The sequence below is a fragment of the Pan troglodytes genome, chromosome 21, assembly GCF_028858775.2.
Source record: "Pan troglodytes isolate AG18354 chromosome 21, NHGRI_mPanTro3-v2.0_pri, whole genome shotgun sequence".
NCBI classification, from domain to species: Eukaryota; Metazoa; Chordata; class Mammalia; order Primates; family Hominidae; genus Pan; species Pan troglodytes.
The window spans coordinates 52,630,366-52,652,367 of record NC_072419.2 but is presented as its reverse complement, the minus strand read 5'-3'; the positions used below and the strand labels follow the sequence as shown (position 1 = coordinate 52,652,367).

The 22,002-nt window shown below is 46.0% G+C and overlaps 1 protein-coding gene across 8 annotated transcripts in view; it reads left to right on the top strand.

Moving 5' to 3' along the window:
* Nucleotides 1-21,468, top strand: part of ELMO2 (engulfment and cell motility 2) — a 40,584-nt gene extending 19,116 nt beyond the window's left edge. For 3 of the 8 annotated variants that reach the window (XM_063802565.1, XM_063802566.1, XM_063802567.1), the window contains 15 exons: nucleotides 85-184; nucleotides 1,246-1,397; nucleotides 4,032-4,110; nucleotides 7,220-7,270; nucleotides 11,746-11,868; nucleotides 12,166-12,300; nucleotides 12,901-13,005; nucleotides 13,101-13,209; nucleotides 14,004-14,140; nucleotides 15,567-15,730; nucleotides 15,845-15,957; nucleotides 16,077-16,184; nucleotides 17,013-17,095; nucleotides 18,551-18,628; nucleotides 19,958-21,468. In XM_063802565.1, coding sequence (XP_063658635.1) covers nucleotides 85-184; nucleotides 1,246-1,397; nucleotides 4,032-4,110; nucleotides 7,220-7,270; nucleotides 11,746-11,868; nucleotides 12,166-12,300; nucleotides 12,901-13,005; nucleotides 13,101-13,209; nucleotides 14,004-14,140; nucleotides 15,567-15,730; nucleotides 15,845-15,957; nucleotides 16,077-16,184; nucleotides 17,013-17,095; nucleotides 18,551-18,628; nucleotides 19,958-20,158 — 1,738 coding nt within the window. In that variant the 3' untranslated portion in view covers nucleotides 20,159-21,468. Of the gene's footprint in view, nucleotides 1-84; nucleotides 185-1,245; nucleotides 1,398-4,031; nucleotides 4,111-5,281; nucleotides 5,318-7,219; nucleotides 7,271-11,745; nucleotides 11,869-12,165; nucleotides 12,301-12,900; nucleotides 13,006-13,100; nucleotides 13,210-14,003; nucleotides 14,141-15,566; nucleotides 15,731-15,844; nucleotides 15,958-16,076; nucleotides 16,185-17,012; nucleotides 17,096-18,550; nucleotides 18,629-19,957 lie in introns of all 8 variants that reach the window. The other 5 variants (XM_009437333.4, XM_009437330.3, XM_063802570.1 and 2 more) reach the window with 3 other exon arrangements.
* The last annotated feature ends 534 nt before the right edge of the window (nucleotides 21,469-22,002 follow it).

The window sequence follows — 22,002 nt, the reverse complement described above, 5'->3', positions numbered from 1 at the left end:
TCATCTTTTTTGTGGCTGCCCTCACACCTGTGTTTCCCGATCTGAATCTTTGTCTATTTTGTGTGTGTGTTGCACGTGTCTCAGCTACAGTGAGATGCTGGCATTCACCCTGACTGCCTTCCTAGAGCTCATGGACCATGGCATTGTCTCCTGGGACATGGTTTCAATCACCTTTATTAAGCAGGTGAGGCCTCCAACATTCTGTCTTTCTCTCCTCCCTCAGCTGCCAGTTCACAAGGCTTAAGGGGAGATACAGGCAATATTGCCATTCTGGTGAGATCAGCTTTATATTCCCTGGGGCCAGATTTTTCATCCTCAAGCTCTAGTCTTCTGTGGCTTCTGAAAGATTTGCATTTTGTTATATTCTCAGGGCCTGCACTGAGATGGAACTGGACCGTCAGAACTAAATATGATCAAAGTAGAATTAGATTGTCAGTGAGACTGGGGATAAAGCCAGCCAGTCAACCAGTACTAGCCCTGAGTCTTTTGACCGACTTCCTGAGCTCTCTCTTCTTTTTATATATATATATATAAAAATTTGCATTTCATTTGTAAATTTGCCTTCTATTTACAAATCTGCAAGGTAGCCTGTTTGGATTGTCAGACTAAGTTCAGTGGGTGGGAGAGGGTACTTCTGGTTTTACCCTCCTTTCTTTTACACAAAGGAGCAGTGTCAATTCAGAAAACTGAACTAAAACCAATGAATAATATTGTATCTGCTGCCCTAGAACTTCAGCTATCATTGGCTTAGGACATTGGGACTCCCCGACACTGGACACAAGTGAAATGACCATGTGTCAAGGATATTATAATGGGGACTGAGAAGAAGGATTAGAGTAAAAGGCTTCAAGGTCCTTTCTACCTCTCAAAGTCTAAGTGTGTTTAGCGGGAGTGTGTGTCAGGGGAGGTACATGGAGATAAAATGAGATCCCAGTATCAGTAAAATCCTCTGCTTTTTTATACCCCACTTTCTCAAACTGGAACCCTTATTTTGATAAAAAGAATTAAGCTTTTAGATTTTGAGGAAACAATTAAGTGGATACTATAATCTGAGATTAAGGTATCCATGCCAAGGGAATCCCTGGCACATTGGCCAGGGTAGCCATAAACCAGATACCACTATCCACCTAGCAACAGCTGCCCAAATGTGAAGCAGAGAGAGCTTCAAGGGCTAGCATCAGATGCTAAGCTTCTATCTTTCTTGGGCCCTGAGCTTCTCAATTGATGTGCCATCTCTGGGTCTAGATTGCAGGGTATGTGAGCCAGCCCATGGTGGACGTGTCAATCCTTCAGAGGTCCCTGGCCATCCTGGAGAGCATGGTCTTGAACAGCCAGAGTCTGTACCAGAAGATAGCCGAGGAAATCACCGTGGGACAGCTCATCTCACACCTCCAGGTGTGAGTAAAAAACCCTACACCTCCCTCCCTTCACTTGTCTGTCCTCTTTTCTCCTCTTATTTTAAGTCTTCCAATCCTACTCTCCTTTGCTTATATTCCAAGCTGCTGGTTGGCTTCTTCATTCATCACCTCTTCCACACTCCTGCCAGAATTTCTCCCATCATTCAGACTTGATCATGTCATGCTCCTGCCCAAAATCCTCTGTAACTCTCTCTGCCCCTTAGGTTAAAATGAAGATTTTCCCAGTCTTCCCATACCAGGGTGGTACCAGGCAAAATTAGATGCTTTCTCACATGGGCCCAGTAGTCTCTGTACCTATGATAATTATATAAAATACTGGATTTTTATTATCTGTTGCCCATTTTGAACATACAGCCCCCTTGAAACAGAGACCAATCATTGTTGTATCCCCTGTTTTGATTTAAGTAGAGGCTCAATTAGTGCTTGTTGAATGAATGCTCACTGAACCGACAATGCACTGTGGGTGATTTGTAAGAAATATCACACAGGTGTGAGTTTGGAATATCAGTTCAAATCCAGGCTCTTCTGCATACTAGGTCTCTGCCATCAGCAAGTAACCTAGTCTCTTCTGGCCTCAGTTTCTTCATCTCTAGAATAGGTTAATCACCTTCACCTCTCACACTGTGAGGATCAAAGGAGATTTTAAAAAGGTCCAGCATAGAGGCCAACCTGGGTTAGGTATTCAGTAAATTCAGGGGCTTTTTTCCTTTGTTTGTTTGTTAAGACTCTTATCACATCCTAAAACATTTTACCAGATACTGAGACCATATGACAAATGAACCCATTGGAGCAATGTTTCTCCCGTCTCCGCTGTTTTTACCTCACTTCCAACCAACCTACACCATGTAAGGAAGCTGGACTTTGGAAAACAGTGGTGGCACTCCTGTTGATTCTCTTCTGACTGTTGTTCACTTCTGTTTTTTAGACATTGTCAGAATGTTGCCAGAATCCCCCACCAGTTCGAGGGGAAGTCATAGCTCCCAGATTTGGGAGTTTATAGTGGCCCTGTCTTCACTCAGCTATGCTCCCAACTTGTTTTTCCCCACTAATCCAAGTAAAAAGAAAGCACAATTATTTCTTTGCAACTCTGATTTCTCCTTGTCACTTTTAAGGAATTTTCAGCCTCAGCTTTCTTTGCTTTTCTTTTTTGAGACAGGGTCTCACTCTGCCGCCCAAGCTGGAGCGCAGTGGCATGATCATAACTCACTGCAGGCTCAAGCGATCCTCCCCATCTCAGCCTCCCGAGTAGCTGGAATCACAGGCACACTCCACAACACCTGGCTAGTTTTTTTTTTTTTTTTTTTTTTTGTAGAGACAGGGTCTCGCTGTGTTGTCCAGGCTGGTCTCAAACTGTTGGGCTCAAGCAGTCCTCCCACCCCAGCCTCCTGAGTAGCTGGGACTACAGGTGTGAGTTACCATGCCTGGTCTAGCCTCAGCTTTCATACCCAGCGAGCCACCAAGGTTGATTAAGGTGAGAGGGACATTATAAACTCCAGATAGAGAATTCTGATTTTCCTGTAACCTCACATCTACCTCTCTGGTTTTTTTTTGTCTCTGAATTCAGAGTGGCCCCAGTTGCCTCCCTAGGGATGATAGGGGAACATGGCATTTCATAGGAGCCAATACTTTCAGCCCACAGCTGTCACCAGAACTTATATGCTTTCCTTTTTGGGCTGAGGGACACTTAGTGCCCTCTGTTAGACTCCCTGGGTACCATGTGACTAACCAGGAAGCCCATCAGACCCTCTGGAAAGACAGCCACAGAATGCACCCAAGACATGGCAGGTGGAGATGTCAGGTACCAGGATTGTAAGATTCCAGAGAACGATAGTAGTTATTTTGTTTGTTCATAATAAAATAAGTTTATCGTCAAAGACTTTAAAAATACAGAAAAACGCAAAAAGTAAATTATTTGCCCATTATCTCACCTCCAGACATACCCACTGTTAAACATTAAATTGAATGTCCCTTCAGTATTTTTATGCATATTTTTAACAAAATTGGGATCTCATTATATATACTATGTGTACCTTGATTTTTTTTAACTGAATAATACATCTTGAACATTTCTCTATGTCAAAGATTTTTCTAAAAGGGTAGTTCTAAGTCTTTTTTGCAACCTAGACACCTTTGAAAATCTGGTAACAAGTATATACTCTCACCAGTTTGGAAAAAATACCACTTAGTTGGCAAACTACATAGAATAATTTCTGTATCATTCCTGGGGTTCACAAATACTCTAAGCCCATCCCTGAATCCCAGGTTAAGAATCTTTACCCTAAAACATGACTTTTAATAACTACTTAAGATTCTCATATGTATAAATGTTGGCTAATGTGACCATTTGGATTACTTTCCATTCTTTTTTAAGTAGTACTTTAATGAAACGCCTTGTCAGTAAATCTTGCATAGCTCTCTGATTACTGTCTTAGGATAAATTCCTATTAGTGAAATTGCTGGGTCAAGAGCACGCCCACTTTGAATGCTTTTGAGACTGAGCTCCAGATCATTATTTGCTTATAATCTGTGAGTGATTGTTTTAAACCATTTCTAAGCATCATCTTGCTGTTCAGTCTTCTAATCTCCCTCTGCCTTCTTTCTCCATTGACACAGCTCCAACCAGGAGATTCAGACCTACGCCATTGCACTGATTAATGCACTTTTTCTGAAGGCTCCTGAGGACAAACGACAGGTCTGTGGCTGCCTTTTCACATTTTTCATCTGGGCTCTTCTGAGATAATTCTCACCCCATGCACTCTTTGCTATGCAGAGAGCACAAATCCAGCCATTTTCCCAAGAGTTCTTCCTCCTAGCTGTCTGGTCTGGAGCCCAGCAGGGTGGCTTTGCTAAGGAAGACCCAGGGAAGAACTATGAGGGGAAACCAGCTGGGTCTTAGATGAGAGCAGGGCCCTTCAAACTTTTTCCTCTAAAGGGCCAGAGAATAAATATGTTTGACTTTATGGGCCATATGGTCTATGTGATAGCTACTCAACCTTGCCATTGTAGCCAAAAGCAGCCTCGGCCAGTAGGTAAATGAATGGGTATGGCTGTCTTCCAATAAAATTTATTTACAAAAACAGGCAACAAGCCTAATATGGCCATAGTTTGCCAACTCCTGGGTTACAGAATCAAGAATAAGGAAGAGGAGACCCTGTGGGTACCCTGAGTCCAACGAGTCCAATATGAATGGGATTTCACACTAAATCTTATGTTTAAAGGTTCTCTGATGGAGATTCTAAACATCTTCCTTCCCCTGTTCATTAACTGTGACATTATGCAGATAGCTCTGCCTCTGTGAACCTTAGTTTCCTCACCTGTCACATGGGAGCAACAACATCTGCCTTGTTTACCTCGCAAGGATGTCCGAGGAAAAACAAGATCCCTGTTTCACAAATGAGGAAACTAACAATCAGCTGGGTGGTGGAACAAGCACCGACCTAAGAGCCGAGGGGCCTGGGACTAAGTATTCTCCCTGCTGCTGGCTGGGCAAGTGTTTGTAACCTCTTTGGGTCTCAGTTTCTCTTTCTGTAAAATGAAAGGGCCAGTTTAAATGATCTCTGACAGCCCTTCCAATACTAACATTCTAGATTTCTCTGAGAAAAGCCCAAGTGGTGTTAAAAGTAAGACATTTTAGTTCTCTGACAATCTCATGGGCTCAGTAAGATGAAATTCAAGTGGGATCATGTATGTACCCAGCTCTTGGTAGATTCTAGAGGGAAGACCAGAAGCATCTGTGGTTCTGTCTGTCCTTGTCTTTCTTGGATGGCTTGGCTCTGTTAATCTGCCTTCCCGGTCCTTGTTTGAATGTAAGCTGAAAGCTCATTCCGTCTGCTTCTCTCTGTGCTTTTGCTTTCTGCCGGCAGGACAAGCACCTTAATCCTCTAGACCTGCCTGTCACTGTAAGTAGCACTGCCATGTGGAAAGGGCCCCGGCTCTTGCAGGTGGGGAAGTCAAAGCTAGGCAAGAATCTCATGGTCTGATCTAGATGTTCAGGGCATGCCAAGACCCAGGGAAAGGTTGTGTGCTGTGAATCTCCTTTGTCAGGACACTTAGGGAAGTACCGCAGATTAGAGTCACAGAAAGGATTAAGGGGGTACCTGCCCCAGGGAGTGTGGCCCCAGCCTTCCTTTATAACGTGCCTTTGCATGGGTCTGTAGTTCAACTAGGGAAGACCAGACTCAGAAACAGCTCGTAACTTTGATCTAGACAATACCATGGATGCGTCACCTTCTTACTTGCTTTAGTGGAAGAGAAAAGGTATCCATGCCCTTTTTGGACTCTTACTAGACCGTAGGAATCCGAAAAGGTTTAGACAATCGACAAAAGGGAATTTGGATGCTCATTTCTTCATTATAGGGAGCTTTAGAGAGGTCAGCTTTGCGAGGAGATGAAAGGGGATAAGTGCCTCCCCCTGACACCACAGAGAAGCTTTTGGTCTAAGACCTTTATATTCTAGCTGCAGACCACTGTCAATTACCCACTTTATGAGTTGTCCACAGCAAGATTTAATCTCAGTCGACCTCCTATAGTTACCAGAGAAGTTTCTAGGCCACTGTCCTCCTCTGCTAGCCAGTATGTATTCAGAGAATGCAAAGTAAAATTTAATGTTCCTGGCAGCATTAGCCATTTGGAATATGGCTAGAAATCCAGAAGTGTGACAGAGGGGCCTTTCAGCTCTGAGAAAAATGACAGAGAGCTCACAGATACTACTCCATAGGAGAGGTGTGACAGCTCCCTCAGGCCCACTGATTTAGGATTCTCTATAAAATTAAATGAAGGCGGCAGTTTAGAAAATGAAGTCATGGTAATTAACATCAGTAAGAAGTGATGGTCGACATTGGAAGGAGGAGACAAGAATTATGAAAAGCTGTCAGAAAAATTAAAGGCATTGTAATCTGGGACCATTTTGTTTATGGGAAAATAGCTTCACATCTCAGTAGCTCCTCAGGGTATCACAGTGTCACAACACAGAATAATCACTGATGTTCTTTTTGATGAAGCCGACTCCTTAGCAGTGATTAAATTATCACTGTAGTCACTTCAGAAATAAATGTATATAATATGTCTTTAAAAGATTTGCATAAGAATGGTCAAAATAATGGTTCTGAGAGAACCCTTAAAGCTTTGCTCCCTGGAAGATTCATTTATGTAGGATGCTTGATTTCCTGGGTGGGCTAAATAAATAAAGCATAACTATCAAAGTCTGGATCAAATATTATTAAAAAAGTGAGCCTGTTATAAAAAATTACCCAAAACACCAGACCCATTGTTCTCTAAGCCAGTTAGAACGGAATCCTAGACTACTTACTGTTGTAGAGCGTCCAGACCCCAGCCGTCTGCTGTAGGGTGGGAGGGGGTTGCTGGACCAAAGCCCTTCCTTGTTTGGAGTCAGTGCTTCACTAGAGTTCCTTCTAGCCTTAGCAGTGGGGTCTACCTGGCACGATACATGTGGCTTAGAAACCATCACACTGCTCTGTGTCCATGTGCAATGTCCTTGTGACACAAGCGTCTCATCTTCAAGCAGTCCTCATCTCTCTTTGAAGACAGTGGAGTTGATTGTGCCATTAGGAAAGGAAATCCTATTTGAATTAATTTGCACTCACAAAAATAGGGAATGTTGCAGAGTGTAAAATACATCTGATGGTCAGTGGATTTTCGTTCATTCACCCACTTTTCATTTGGGAGGAAAAAAATTTAAGAAAGCAAAAAAGGCCCAGAATTTTGACATCACCTTCCTCTCGATAGTAGTCACAGGTGTGTGCCTGCCACCCTGCCTTATATTTGCTTATTTTCCTCCACAGGATATGGCAAATGCATTTGCACAGAAGCATCTCCGGTCTATAATCCTGAATGTGAGTTCCTGGAGCACACTGTATTTTGTTACTATTTTGTTACTATTAACAACAATTATTACTGTTATTGTTAATATATTATTATTGAAATTATTAATGAGTGAGGAGGACACACAGAGGAACCTTATCAATAGGTAAATACCTCTCGAACTGAAGAGCTTTTTCCCGTGATCTTCTGTGAGCAGAGTTGCCTCTAGGCAGCCATCTCACCAGCAATTGCAGTGCGTCCAGGGAGGGACCAAGGCCAGCTCTACTGTTTGTTGCCCTGCAACTCCAGAATTTTTATCCAGAGGGAATATGTTAAAATAGGCACAAAGGGGGAAAATAACTCATCCAGCTGACACTGATTAAAAATCTGAATTGTGTAGGGCACTGACAGAACTAAGTAAGCAAGTGTATTTGCTCTCAAAGACCTTCTGGCCTGGTAGGAAATACTAGTGATCATAGTGGGGTGTGATCTGGGTCTGTGGTCTAGGAAAGGATGGAGGAGGAGCAGTGATTTCTGCCTTGAAGGAGAGTGTTTCCGGAAACCTTTAGAGGAATGTCTTCAGGTGACCCTTAGAGGATGAGTAGGCAGACCGGGAATAACAGGAATTTCAGTCAGAGGGTAGCCAGAACCCAGAAGGAGTGTGTGATTAGGCACAGAGCAAGGAGCAAGTAGGTGAGGAGGCTAGAGAGGTAGCGAGGACCAGATCAGGAAAGGTTAGTCTCATTCCTAAGGACAGCTGAGGGCATTTAATTGAGCTTGTGAAGTAACCAGATTTGCATTTTAGAAAGAGCACATGAAAGACATGTGTTTGCTAAGGGGTGCCTGAGGGAGGAGCGCAGAGCAGGAGCTGGCAGGGGGATCTGGAAAGAGGTATAAATCCCTGTTACCATCTGTGGGGTGGAGTAGGGCTGACGTTGGGAGGTGGGGCCGGTGGGAGTGGAGGAGGAGAGCCAAGGATCTGAATTAAAAGGAGGCAACTTTGGCCGGACGTGGTGGCTCACACCTGTAATCCCAGCATTTTGGGAGGCTGAGGCGGGTGGATTGCCTGAGGTCAGGAGTTCAAGACCAGCCTGACCGACATGGTGAAACCTTGTCTTTACTAAAAATACAAAAATTAGCCGGGCGTGGTGATGGGTGCCTGTAATCCCAGCTACTCAGGAGGCTGAGGCAGGAGAATTGCTTGAAACCCGGGAGGTGGAGGTTGCAGTGAGCCGAGACCAGGCCATTGCGCTCTAGCCTGGACAACAAGAGCGAAACTCTGTCTCAAAAAAAAAGGAGGCAACTTTATCAACTGTCAGAAACAAGGGAAACCTGGGAGACCACAGTGAAGGGAATAAAATGAAAAATTAGAAGTCAAGTTTAAGACTTAAGCTAAACATGGACTTTGGAGTCCCCATTTTCCAATCTTTGATCTTGAGCATTTCACATAACTTCTCTGGACTTCAGTTTGCTCATCTGGATATGAGGACTAAGTGAGCTAATATACATACTGTGCTTAGCAGGGTGTCTGGCACTCAGTAAGCACTTTGCTTGTATTGGCAGAACAGGATGCAGAGGTGATAGGATTGAAGAAGTAAGCTCTGAGCACTTGTGAAGCTGAGCAGTCAGCTGCTCTAAAATGCAGAGTCTGCCAGACTTCACCTTGCAGAACCAGCTTCTCCCTGCTGGCTGCTTCCCTGGTCACACCCAGCTACCAGCCTGGCAGGAGGGGCCCCAAGCCCACAAGTGACAGGAGTACACAGGTTCCCACACATTCCTGCCTACACTCCTGAGCAGCTCTCCTGGTCACCCTCTTCTGCATGTGTGGGGATGAGTGCGCCCTTCTGAGGGAAATTTAATTATGTTTGAGACTTACTATTTAATCGGGTTAGAAGTTCAACTCATTTCTGGACAAACCTTGTGAACAAGTAAAGATTTCACTATAGAAGGCAGTTCAGCATCAGGACTCAGGACTTAAGTGGCCTGGCAGGAAATGGCTAATGCATGGTCACTGAAGTCCAGGGATTTCACTGAGTCAAGCCGGAGAACTAAGACCCTGAGATACTTGACAGTTAAGTGAGACTTCAGGTGAAACCTCAAACTGTCACTCATCAGACTGGAGCTGTACTTCTTTAAGTCATTGATGCTAGGATAACTAATTACCTTCCTGCCCTGATGTTTCTTAAGTTGGAGAAAGAGAATTAAAGAGAATGAAAATCAGAATCACATTAACTTCTACCTCTATTCAAAGCTGTTTTATAAATTAGGGAGAAGAGTGAGGAGAGAGGAATAGGATAGACGAAGGTAGAGAGAGGGAGCAGTGGAGAAGAAAACCTCAGAGTGAGGCAAAGGAAGAGGTGTGGAGGGGAAAAGAAGTGGCGATGGCAGGGAAGAGCCCCTGGCCATGAGAGAGACTGGGGGAGTCGGAAGGAAGGGAAGTTATGGGGCAGGGGGCACAGAGGAGAGAACAAGAGAGTAAGGCTAGAGAGATGAAAGAAACAGTGAGACTGAGCTAAGAAGAGCGATCTCACGCTTAAGAGACAGAGGGCGTGCCTGTGACAGGGCGGGAGCTACAGGACTGGACATGATCACCGATTCAGAGGGAGGGAGGGATGCAGGCAGAGGCCTAACTCCAGCATGTTAGCATGTGCTATGGAAGTGCTGTCCACAATGGTGGCCACTAGTCATGTGTAGTACTTTAAATAAGTCTGTTGTGGCTGAGGACCTAATTTGTAATTTTAATTTCATTTTAAATTTAAATATCCATATGTGGCTCATGGCTGCTGTATTAGGAAGTGTAGATCTAGAGAAACAGCTAGAAAAAGGAGAGAGCACTGGAGTCACAGTAGGGGAAGAGATCTAGAGCAGGACCGTCCAGTGGACATAGAACCCAAACCATGCACATGATTTTAAACATTTTAGTAGCAGCATGAAAAAGGAATAGGGACATTAAGTTCAATAATATATTTTATTCAGCCCATGATATCGAAAACGTTACCATTTCAACAAGTAATAAATATGAAATATTATTAATAAGACATTTTACATTTTCTTTTTTCCTACTAAGGCTTCAAGATCCGGTATGCATTTATACTCACAGCACTTCTCAGTTTGGCCTAACAACATTTCATGGGCCTGGGGGCTACCAAACTGGACCTCACAGGTCTAAAGAGATTGATCTAGAGTCAGAGCAAACTCTAGGGAGAGCTGATCCAAAGTTAGAAGGAGCTTTAAAAAGATACTGAGTCAGATACCTCTCTAAAGTCAGAGCGCTCTAGAGCATTGCTATTCAGTAGAACTCTGTTAATGGAAGTGTTCCGTATCTGCATTGCTGTAGCCGCTAGCCACGGTGACTACTAAGCACTTAAAATGTGGCTGGTGCAACTAAGGAACCAAATTTTCAACTTAAATTTGTTTTAACTGATTTAAATGCAAATAGCCGCATATGGCTAGTGGCTGCTATACTGGACAGCACAGCCCTAGAGACAGAGCTACTGAGTAGGGAAATTGAAGGACATAGTGGTGGTACATGTGGAAAATGGAGGACAGTCTCATTTGGGCAAGAAAGAACCAAGAGGGACAGGATTCATAATGGTGGGTGAGACAGAGGGAGTGACAAATACAAGGGAGCAAGAAGGGAAGCAGGATATTGTGGGAGTGAGGACAGGATGGTGAGAGACAGGAATGTAATCAAGGGTTGATCAGCTAGGACAGACAGAGGGAGACACAGCATGCAAGAGAAAGACAGAGACAGAACATGAGACAGGACCAGGGGACCTAAAGTGGGGTGTGGGCATCAGAGGGACAAAGGAGGAGGTGATGAACCGACAGGGGAATGTGGGTGCACAGAGACAGTGGGGAGGGAGAGTCAGGAGGGAGAGGGACATGGTGTGGGCGGCACAGGGAGCAGGGACAGAGTGATAGGAGAGAGGAGAGGACAAGTGAGAGGAAGGAAGGAAGGAGAGGGCCGTGGGAGGGAGCTGGTGGGAGAGTGAACTGTTCCTCCTTTGTGTTGCTATCTCAGTATCATTGAAAGAAAATGGCCTTTCCCAAAGCCTCTCTGCTGGGTGAAGCCATCCAAAACATTTTATTTTTCTAAGGGAAAAACAACTCTGCCTCCATGCACACCATCTATTGTTTTGCATTTAGTAGGCCTGTGAAATGCCTGATTGGAGGAAGGTCCAGCCCCCAATGTTCTGTATCATAGCCTTGATGGAGTAGCCTCCCCCATTTCTGGTGTGGTTGGGTATAGCCCCTGCCTTCACTCTACTTCCCCTGCCCAGGGGAATGCAGAGGAAGGGATGGCGCCTTTCAGGCCTGCAGTGAGTCATCTCTGCCTGAACCAAGCCCATTCATGCTCCATCGCCTTCTAGAATATGAAGTCCTCGTGTGTGGGAGGAAAGCTCTGTTCCCTTCCCAACATACATTCCTTTTCCTTAGCATGGATGTGGCCCTTCATTAAAAGAGATCAGTTCAGTCCCCTGCTCCCTGCCTGTGCTTTTTCTAGCATGTGATCCGAGGGAACCGCCCCATCAAAACTGAGATGGCCCATCAGCTGTATGTCCTTCAAGTCCTAACCTTTAACCTTCTGGAAGAAAGGATGATGACCAAGATGGACCCCAATGACCAGGTGGGTGCTAAGTGGAGCAGCTGTTTTCTCATGGCTGTGGTGCAGTCCAGCCTTAGTCTATGTGCCAGGCACTGTGCTTGGTCTTTGTCTGCAGAAGTAGTTTGCATCTGCCCTAGAAAATCTAGCATGATCTGCACCATGAGCCAAGCCCATTTCTGTCCTGCTGTGGTAGAGGTGATGCTTCCTAAGGGATTGATTGGGGCCAAAGTTTGGCCCAGAAAAGCCTGACCCACTGTTTCTTTTCCTTGCTCCCTTGGTTAGCCGATTCACCTGCTGACTGACTGTTTCACCTCGCAGGCTCAAAGGGACATCATATTTGAACTGAGGAGGATTGCATTTGACGCAGAGTCTGATCCTAGCAATGCCCCTGGGAGTGGGACCGAAAAACGCAAAGCCATGTACACAAAGGACTACAAAATGCTGGGATTTACCGTAAGTATCTCAGAGCATAGACGGTGGTAGGCCCTCTCCCCTGATGGGAAGTCAATGGTCCCACCCAGACAGAGCACTGACAACCAACCCCATGGTGGCCCTGGAATAGATGACAGTTAGGAAGCTGGTGGAGCTTTAATGCTTGCTTTGCTTTGCTTTGTTGATGGTGAGTCTGTGACTTTATGTGCAAAGTTTGGTCCTGTGAAACGAATCCATCTGTAGGGGGGTTGCGGTCAGCTAGAGTGGGTAGAGAGGGGACCTGTCCTCTTACCCAAACTGCTAGGTTCTTTGCAAACCTAGTGTGAATATTTTGTGATAGAGTAGGGCTTGAGGATGGGGTTAACTGGAAGAAGTATTTCTTGCGTACCTACTCAGTGTGCAGCAGCATGTGAAGTAGGTTCTGGGATGCATGGTGAGGCAGCCACCGTCCAGCACTCAAGAGCTCACAGTTCAGTGGTGGTGATGGGTGTGAAAAGAGCTAGGACAGAGGTGGGTGCTGAGTGGTAGCAGCATCAAGAGGAGAGGCGAGAGGGCATCCCCTCAGGTCCCTGCACACACGGAGACTGCCGCATCTCAAATTGGGTGTCTTTATTTCTCTAGAACCACATCAATCCAGCCATGGACTTTACCCAGACTCCTCCTGGAATGCTGGCCTTGGACAACATGCTGTACTTGGCTAAAGTCCACCAGGACACCTACATCCGGGTAAAGGCAGGGGAGCTGGCCTTCTCAGTCCTGGTGCCACATCTCCTGCCTTCCTCCTTCATCTCCCTAATCCTCCCTTTCTCTTCCCCCGACAGATTGTCTTGGAGAACAGTAGCCGGGAAGACAAACATGAATGCCCCTTTGGCCGCAGTGCCATTGAGCTCACCAAAATGCTCTGTGAAATACTGCAGGTTGGGGAACTACGTAAGTCTCTGCAGCTCCCTCTTCTTCAGCCATTCCTTGTCATCAAGAGCTCAGTGAGACTTGAAATTATAAACAGTTACAGGTCAGTGGGGTCGGGCGTGGTGGTTCACACCTGTAATCTCAGCACTTTGGGAGACTGAGGCAGGAGGATCACTTGAGCCCAGGAGTCCAAAACCAGTCTGGGCAACATAGTGAGACCCCATCTCTAAAAAAAAAAAAAAAAAAAAACAAAACCAAAAATTAGCCAACTGGTAGTGCATGCCTCTGGTCCCAACTACTCAGGAAGCTGAGGTAGGAGGATCACTGTGTCAGGAGGTCAAGGCTATAGTGAGCATAGTCATGCCACTGCATTCCAGCCTGGGCGACAGAGTGAGACTCTATCTTAAAAAAAAAAAAAAAAAAGATGTCAGTGGGACTAGACAACCTTAGGTGGGTTTTTAATTTTGTTTTTTGTTTTAAATCACTGCATCAGCTGATAATTCCATCTTATCCTTATTTATGGGAATCATGGTTGTTGCTTTGTTTGAACTGGCAATTTGAATCATATTCCAAAGCTACCCCATGCCTGTGGGTAAGGGCTGGCTGAGTCTGTAACAGGGTAGAGGGAAGGCAAGAAAATGCACCCTGGAGAAGAAAGCTAAGGAAGTGAGAAACGCCCATCCCACACTCCCTGTTAACTGCGCGCCTTGGGCTGCTGTTGTTCCTCGGGACTTTGGTGCAAAGTTTCCAGACATGAGCTCCCAGGCCCTTGTGGACAGAGGCTTCATCTTCTCCCTGTTTTTTCACTTCCACAGCAAATGAAGGACGCAATGACTACCACCCGATGTTCTTTACCCATGACCGAGCCTTTGAAGAGCTCTTTGGAATCTGCATCCAGCTGTTGAACAAGACCTGGAAGGAGATGAGGGCAACAGCAGAGGACTTCAACAAGGTCAGTGTCTCCGGGCTGCTCTGAGGCCCACGGGAGGAGACCATCACACGACAGCCTTTGACAGCTGGCTGGCACCTGGAGAATCCGAGCTGGAAAAGCAGCTTGGTCTGCAGAACTGTGTCACAAGACTGAGGCATTGGGGAGCCTCAGCCCCATCTGGTTGTTGCTCCCTCTGTGACCTTGAGCTTGTCTTCCACTTGGTGCCGTAGGCCCTCATTTGTCCATTGAAGTTAGCACCTGTCCCTCCCGTCCTCCAGAGAGGTCAGGAGGATAAGCATTAGAAGACTCACTGTGGTTTATTGAGTGCTTACTGTGCAGGTACTGCTGTAGTTTTGTGAACTGGGAAGGTTAGAGAAGAGTGGACTGGCATGATGTGCACACCCTGGGTACTTAATCGATAGTTATCCCTCGGTGCTTTCAGTCCTCACTCTATGCAGAGCACTGTTGTGCCAGGCCCTCAAAAGCTGATCATCTAGGGATCAAGTGTTTTGAAGTTGATCATCTCATCATAAAAAATTTGGAAAGTATAAAGAATAAAAAGTTACCTGTATTTACACCATCCAGTGACAAACATTTTTGTTTTCCTCTAGTCTTTTTTATCCCCTACAGGTTTTTCCTTCATTAGCAAGATCATACTGCGCATGCAGTGTGGTATCCTGTTGTTTTCTTTAATAGTTGTTTTAAGGGGACCAATGCATTTTTTTTAAAACACCACAGCATGCCAGGCACTGCGCTTGCCTTTCTATTCTTTTGTTTGTTTGTTTGTTTGTTTGTTTGTTTGAGACAGAGTTTCACTCTTGTCACCCAGGCTGGAGTGCAGTGGCACTGTCTCGGCTCACTGCAACCTCCACCTCTGAGGTTGAAGTGATCCTTCTACTTCAGCTTCCTGAGTAGCTGGGACTACAGGCGTGAGCCACCACACCTGGCTAATTTTTGTAATTTTTACCATGTTGGCCAGGCTGGTCTCAAACTCCTGACCTCAGGTGATCCGCCTGCCTCAGCCTCCCAAAGCATGAGCTACTGCAACCGGCTGGTATCTCATATTCTTTATGGCAACACCTATCAGGAGATGTGTCTTCCTTTCTCTCGGTTTAGAGATGAGTAGATGCACACCTAAGGATGTTAAGTGACTTGCTGAAGGGACAGAGTCAAGATGTGAACCCACTTCTTTCTGACTACAAAAATCCATGCTCATTTCCCCCACACCATTGACCAATTGAAATATATGGGAAATAAAGCATCTATCAGTGTCAGTCATGTGACCTGAATAACCGTCTAAGAAGGTATACCTTACTCACCCAGCAGATGTCTGTAGTGCCTGCCCTGCTCAAGACCCTGGGGCAGGAAAGAGCCTTGGTGCTCCATAATAGGCCTGTCCATTTCTCAAGAGTAGTGGTGTGAGTTGGCTGGGTTCTTCTCCTCTTAGGTTATGCAAGTCGTCCGAGAGCAAATCACTCGAGCTTTGCCCTCCAAACCCAACTCTTTGGATCAGTTCAAGAGCAAATTGCGTAGCCTGAGTTACTCTGAGATTCTACGACTGCGCCAGTCTGAGAGGATGAGTCAGGATGACTTCCAGTCCCCGCCAATTGTGTAAGTTCCATCTCAGGGGAGGCTGGCGGGGGAGGTGGCTGCCAGCTCTGCTTTCCTTCCAGAGCTCCACTGTCCCCATGACCTTCCGCTCACTCCAGTGTGTGTCCGCCCCAGGGAGCTGAGGGAGAAGATCCAGCCCGAGATCCTTGAGCTGATCAAGCAGCAGCGCCTGAACCGGCTCTGTGAGGGCAGCAGCTTCCGAAAGATTGGGAACCGCCGAAGGCAAGGTGAGAGGAGACGGGGCAATTCTTGGTGCCGGGAAGAGCCTGCCTGGATGGCCCCTTTTGTGCCCAGGCCTTTCCCAATACTGTCGTTGCTCACCTGTTTGGCTTCCCTTGTGTTCCAGAACGGTTCTGGTACTGCCGGTTGGCACTGAACCACAAGGTCCTTCACTATGGTGACTTGGATGACAACCCACAAGGGGAGGTGACATTTGAATCCCTGCAGGAGAAAAGTAGGTTCATTTCTCTGTTGATGTGTCATGGTCGCTGGACTTGTCAGGAGACAGGAGTTCTAGTCCAGCTGTTTGTAGCTGATCATCTGGGCTTGTACCTGTTAACCTCTCTGGACCTGTTTCCTTATCTGTCAGCGATTTCCTCTACCTGGCCTACTCGGTGGGGTGGTTTGGAGAAACAATGAGTTCACAGGTGTGAATGTATTGTGTAGATTGTAAAGGGTGGTACATGACTAAGTCGAAAGGCAGTAGTTAAGAGGAGAAGCTGTGAAGCCAGACTGCCCACATTCAAATCCTGGCTTTGCTCCTAATTAACTTGAATTCTAATTAATTGCAAGTTAGTTCTCCCCTCTGCCTTGGTTTCTTCTCCTGTAAAGTGGGAATAATAGCCACACTTTCCTCCTAAGAGGATTGCATGAGTAATGTATGCAAAGCACTTAGAAGAGTGGTTGGCAGGTAGTCAGCATAACTGTTAGCAGCTGCCACTGCTGTTGGCGATGATGGCATCATCATCGCCATTATTGTGAAGGAGAGGGGAAGGGAGTCACCAAAGTCCTGTTCCTTGGGGATATAAATCCAAGAGCCCTGAAGTGACCCTCAGTTAGCTTTGACACAGCCTCACTGGGCTGTGGTCTACAGGAGTGACCAAGGAGGGAACAGTACAAGGCCACCCTCCCCACCACCCTCACTGAGCTCATACAGCAGCCCTTGGAGTTTGGGGCTGAGGCTTTCTATGCATCTGCCCCAGTACCTCCCTTCCAGCACTGATGTAGGCACTGACCAGCTTGCAGCATGAACTTCCAGAGACTAATTCCCATCATTTATCAGTTCCTGTTGCAGACATTAAGGCCATTGTCACTGGGAAAGATTGTCCCCACATGAAAGAGAAAAGTGCTCTGAAACAGAACAAGGTGAGTAGAGAGGCCAGTTTGAGCAGCTGGCTCAGTGATACTTGGAGAGTGCCATTGGTGGTGGTTTTTTCCAGGTGCATTCTTGGCATCTTCCCCTCTCTATTCCTGAATGTTTTATTAAGAATTTTGAACATACACAAAAATAGATGGAACCTCTGTATACACATCACCCAGACTCAGCAACCGTGGCCAGTTCTGCCCATCCACTTGTTTCTCTCCTTTATCGCTTTGAAGAAAGTCCCAAGTATCACACTGTTTCATCTGTAAATATTTAGTGTACATCGTATAGTATATAACATTGCCACCAGTCCATTAGCACACATAACAGGAAATGAAAGTAGTTATTTCAGATCAAATATACCACTGATGTTGACTTTCTACCAATTGTCTTATAAATGTCATAATTTCTCTACAGATATATAAATGTTTATATGGATACACACACACACACACACACCCGTCTTGTCTAAACCAGAGTCTAAGACTGGTCTTTTAAGTTTCTTAATTCATAAGTTCCCCCGCCCCCCATCCCCCACCATCTTTTCCTTTGCAGTTTATTAGCTGAAGAACCAGATTGCTTGTTTGGTAGTTTCCTAGCATCTGAATTTTGCTGATTGTTTCCCCGTGGTACAGTTTAACTTGTTCCTCTGTCCCAGATCTGTAAATTGGAAGAGGGATCTAGAGGTTTGATCCAGTTCAGGTTTAACTTTTTTTCTGGCCAGTGTCATCAGTGGTATTATGTTCTATCAAGAGGCACATCATGTCTGGTGGTCTCTCCTTTTGTGATAATTAGCAGACTGTTGAAGCTCAGTGCCTCATTCCATTAGTCAACTAAGGTTTGCAAACTCATGATATTTTGATGCAGTCATTGCTTTTCATTTATGAGCTGAACCATGAAACTTGCCCTTATCTACTATTGGTTTCCCAGTGGTACAGTTTATATAGGAAACGAGAATAAATGCTGATTCTTCTTTTATGTACTTACTTTCAAAATAATGAGTTAGTTCCTTGGTATCATGCAACAGTGACCAATTTTGTGTGTGCGTGTGTTTTGTTTTGTTTTTTAATTGTTAAGACATTCCTATGCCAAATACAGCACGATAGAAGTTGTTAGTCATCTTGGTAATATAAAAACTTTTAGGATAACTTACAGTCATGGATCGTGACCTTCCAGGGTTCTGAGTGTTGAAAATGACTTTTTTCCAATCTTAAAAATATCACAACATCTTTGATGTGACTTGGGCAGGGAGTGGGTAAGTTAAGGTTGATTTATGCTGGGCCTCATCTCCATATCATTGATGAGGCATCTCCTCATCAATGCCTAGGAGCATTGATGACATTCATCTGAATCAGCATGTTTGGTGATGATGCCGAGTCACTAGGACTTTGGCCAAGATCTTGATGTGCAGACCCCAGGCTGTTCCATCGCTCTAATTTAAACCCTTTCTCCTTCAGGAGGTGTTGGAATTGGCCTTCTCCATCCTGTATGACCCTGATGAGACCTTAAACTTCATCGCACCTAATAAATATGAGGTGAGCAGTGTGGCGCTGCCTTAGACAACAGAGCCATTTCTGTAACTCTTCAGTTGGTGGCAGGAATGAGCAAAACAGGAAAGTCCCCTGTGGTGGGTGGCTGCAGTGTATCTTGAAGCCTAGGAAGGCTTTGAGAAGAAGGTGGCGTTTCAATAGGATGGGAATGTCTCAAAGGAGGAGCTGTGGTTGGGGGGGCACCCAGATGAAGCAGCAGGTATCATTACATAATGTTGGACCTGAGGTTCCTCCAGGCGCATTGGGTGGCTGCCGAGGATCTGTCACACTCTGGATTGTTTATCTGTGAGCTGGGCTCTCCACATTACTCTTCAGCAGCAGCCATAGGTTGTCATTACAAAGATAAGGTCAACTAGGAATGACTTATTTACCTGGGACTGGGAAAATTCTCCCCTTTTCAGTTTCTCTGTGGTCAGCTACCCAAGAGAACTTGACAGATCCTTCCTCCTAGGGGCTCCTGGTCACATGTTGTAGTGGATCCAGTGTGGACTTTGAAGCCAGATGGAACTGGTCCTTCTGACAAGGGCCCTGTAGTTCCCTCTGCAGCACTGGAAGATACTAGATATTAAATGAGTGATTGCATTTGAGACCCTATGTGCCTGGTGAGCTCTGAGAGCCATCACTGGGAACTAGAGGTGGGACTTCTGGCAGAGGAGACACTTGGGCAGGGCCTGAGCTGCCGCTAGTGGAATTCTGTTGAGAGGAAATGAAGAACAAGCAAGTGGGGAACCAGGTGAGCAACGGTGTGGAAAAAGGAAAATGGCAGCAGAGGAAGCAGGAAGAGTCAGGGAGCGGTGGGATCAGAAGGCTTCCTGGTCACCCCCTCTTAGCATGAGACCCACCAGTTCCATTTCTTTAGTATTTACTCTTTAATATGTATTGACTGGATTATTTTTAATTTTTTTTTCGGGGGGAGGGGAGACAAAATTGAGATCCCACAGTGACTTCTGTTTATGTCTTGCTTCTTTTCACCTAATACATATTTCCCTTCTCGCTTCTGATTTTGGGGTAACTTCAGGTAGATGATGCCCCAGTACTCAGATCTCATTTTGCTGTATTCGTTCATTGCATTTTTAGGTTCTACTTCATATTATTGTAAGGAGTTGTAATATAAAACCCCTTATAAAAACCAGATCTCTTGAGAAAGTGAAGGATCACCTCCTAATTTATCTTTGCTATCATTCCAAATCAGTTTTGCCTATACTGATTAGTTCCAAAAGGAACTGTTGTGAGCCCCATCAGAAAAGAGACCTTGGCAGGATCTCCTGCTGACCAGGGGTCACGATGTGACATTTTGCAACTTGCTCCCCACAGTACTGCATCTGGATTGACGGCCTCAGTGCCCTTCTGGGGAAGGACATGTCCAGCGAGCTGACCAAAAGTGACCTGGACACCCTGCTGAGCATGGAGATGAAGCTGCGGCTCCTGGACCTGGAGAACATCCAGATTCCCGAAGCCCCACCCCCCATCCCCAAGGAGCCCAGCAGCTATGACTTTGTCTATCACTATGGCTGAGCCTGGAGCCAGAAACGACGGTACCCAGGAGAAGGGATTTTGGGCCCAGGAGAAACACTTACATTCTGGTGCCTTGTCTTTTGCTTGTACAGAATCTGTAGTGATTTTGGTGGCCAGTAAATGCCAGCCATTTCTCAAACCCACCTCGGACCACCCAGAGTTTCCTCTTGGTCCCTGTCTACTAAGAGTCATGAAGGCAGGGTGCTCTGCCCACTCCATCACCATGAAGCCTGGGATTGGGCCACGAGGAACAAACAGCAGATGCCCTTGCCTTCCAGTCCAAGAAACTGCTTCTTGAAATGGATTTAACAACAGCCACTCACCTTTTCCTCCTGAGCCTGCTCTCTGATCAGCTGGATCCCCACGTGAGCAAGAGCTGGCCCAGGAAAGGCTGCCTGCAGAGGACAGGTGTGTTGGGCGTGTTGAGAGCCTTGGAGTGACTACCTGTATCTTAGATCTGAGTACAAGCCTGAGGCCTTTGCTTTTGTCTTTTTTGATGAGGGCTCACTCCAGCTTCATATGGTGCCACGATGTTGCTGCTTCTGAGGTTGGCTCTAACATCTCTGGTCTTTAGAGCCACCAGATCTCTCTGGCCCATACAGATATCAGAGCAGACGGAAATTTCTCCCTGCAAGCGCTCAGTCTCATCCCAGCAAGTCAAAGACCTCCTGGCCAAGTCCTGCCCTCTTAAGTCTCCAGGAACGCTGCAGGGAAAACCCAGCTGAGGCCTGGGCCTAGACTGTGGTGAGGTCACTAGATTCTACTGCTCTTCCCCCACATTAATACCTTTTCCTTCCTCAGAGAGAAATCTCCCCTAACCTGAATTGCAGCCCCCTCCAGTTTGCTTTCCTTTGGCCTTCCAGACCCCAGGAAGTTTGCCTTCCCTTCCTAGTGCTATGGTTTCTGCCATTGGCCATGATTTCAGGGAGCTGGCTGAGGCCGGCTGAGGCCACACCTGTGCCAGTGGGGCTTCCCTGGTGCTGCAGCACTTGTAAACCACACACACAGCCTCTCTCCCTGGACATACGTTAGCACATTGGCATTCAGTATTGGTGGCCTGGCATGGTAGGTACTACCCAATGAAGAGTGTACTATATATTTTCATTACTATAGGCCATACTTATACAGACGTGTATATATATTTATATAAGATCTACCTATCTTAGGATGGAACCTTGGGGAAAAATAAAATTGAGGGGAAGTAAAAAGTATGTAACACTTCCAGTTGTGAGCCAAGATTGTAACCAGAGAGCAGCCAGGAGCTTCCTGTCAGTAACCATGTTTTCAATAAATACTCTTTCATGTACAAACCGTGGTTCCTGTTAACAGCTGTTTGTCTGTACTTGCCCCCTGCCCAATGGTGAAGATTTCACCTTGACAAGACTTGATCTCCATGTATCTGGGAGACTCTGGAGAGCTCCAGCTGGAGCCCTTAGTCACCTTCCAAGAGTCCCTTCCTCCTCATCATTCGCTCCTCCCACACATACACACACACAGACACACACCTGCTGGTTAAGAGTGTTCACAGATTGCTGCACTGGGACAAAGCGTTTTCTGCTCAACCCTGCCGGGTACAGCAAGGTAAGGCATACTGTACACCCCCATGAACACATCCTCCCTCTTCTCCCTGCCAGGGACACAGCCAGGGAACAGCTCGAGTACTTGTGCCTTACAAAGAAGACACGCTCTTTACCCTGTGTGTTGCCTGTGCTTAGTGCCCAGCCTTCCAGCTGGTGTTTTAGGCTGTTGCTCCAAACCTTGGCCTTGGTAGCTGGGAGACTTAAATGAGGGTGGTGATGAAAATAGATACTTTCTCTTGCCTCTGAGAGAGAAGGGTGTGAGGG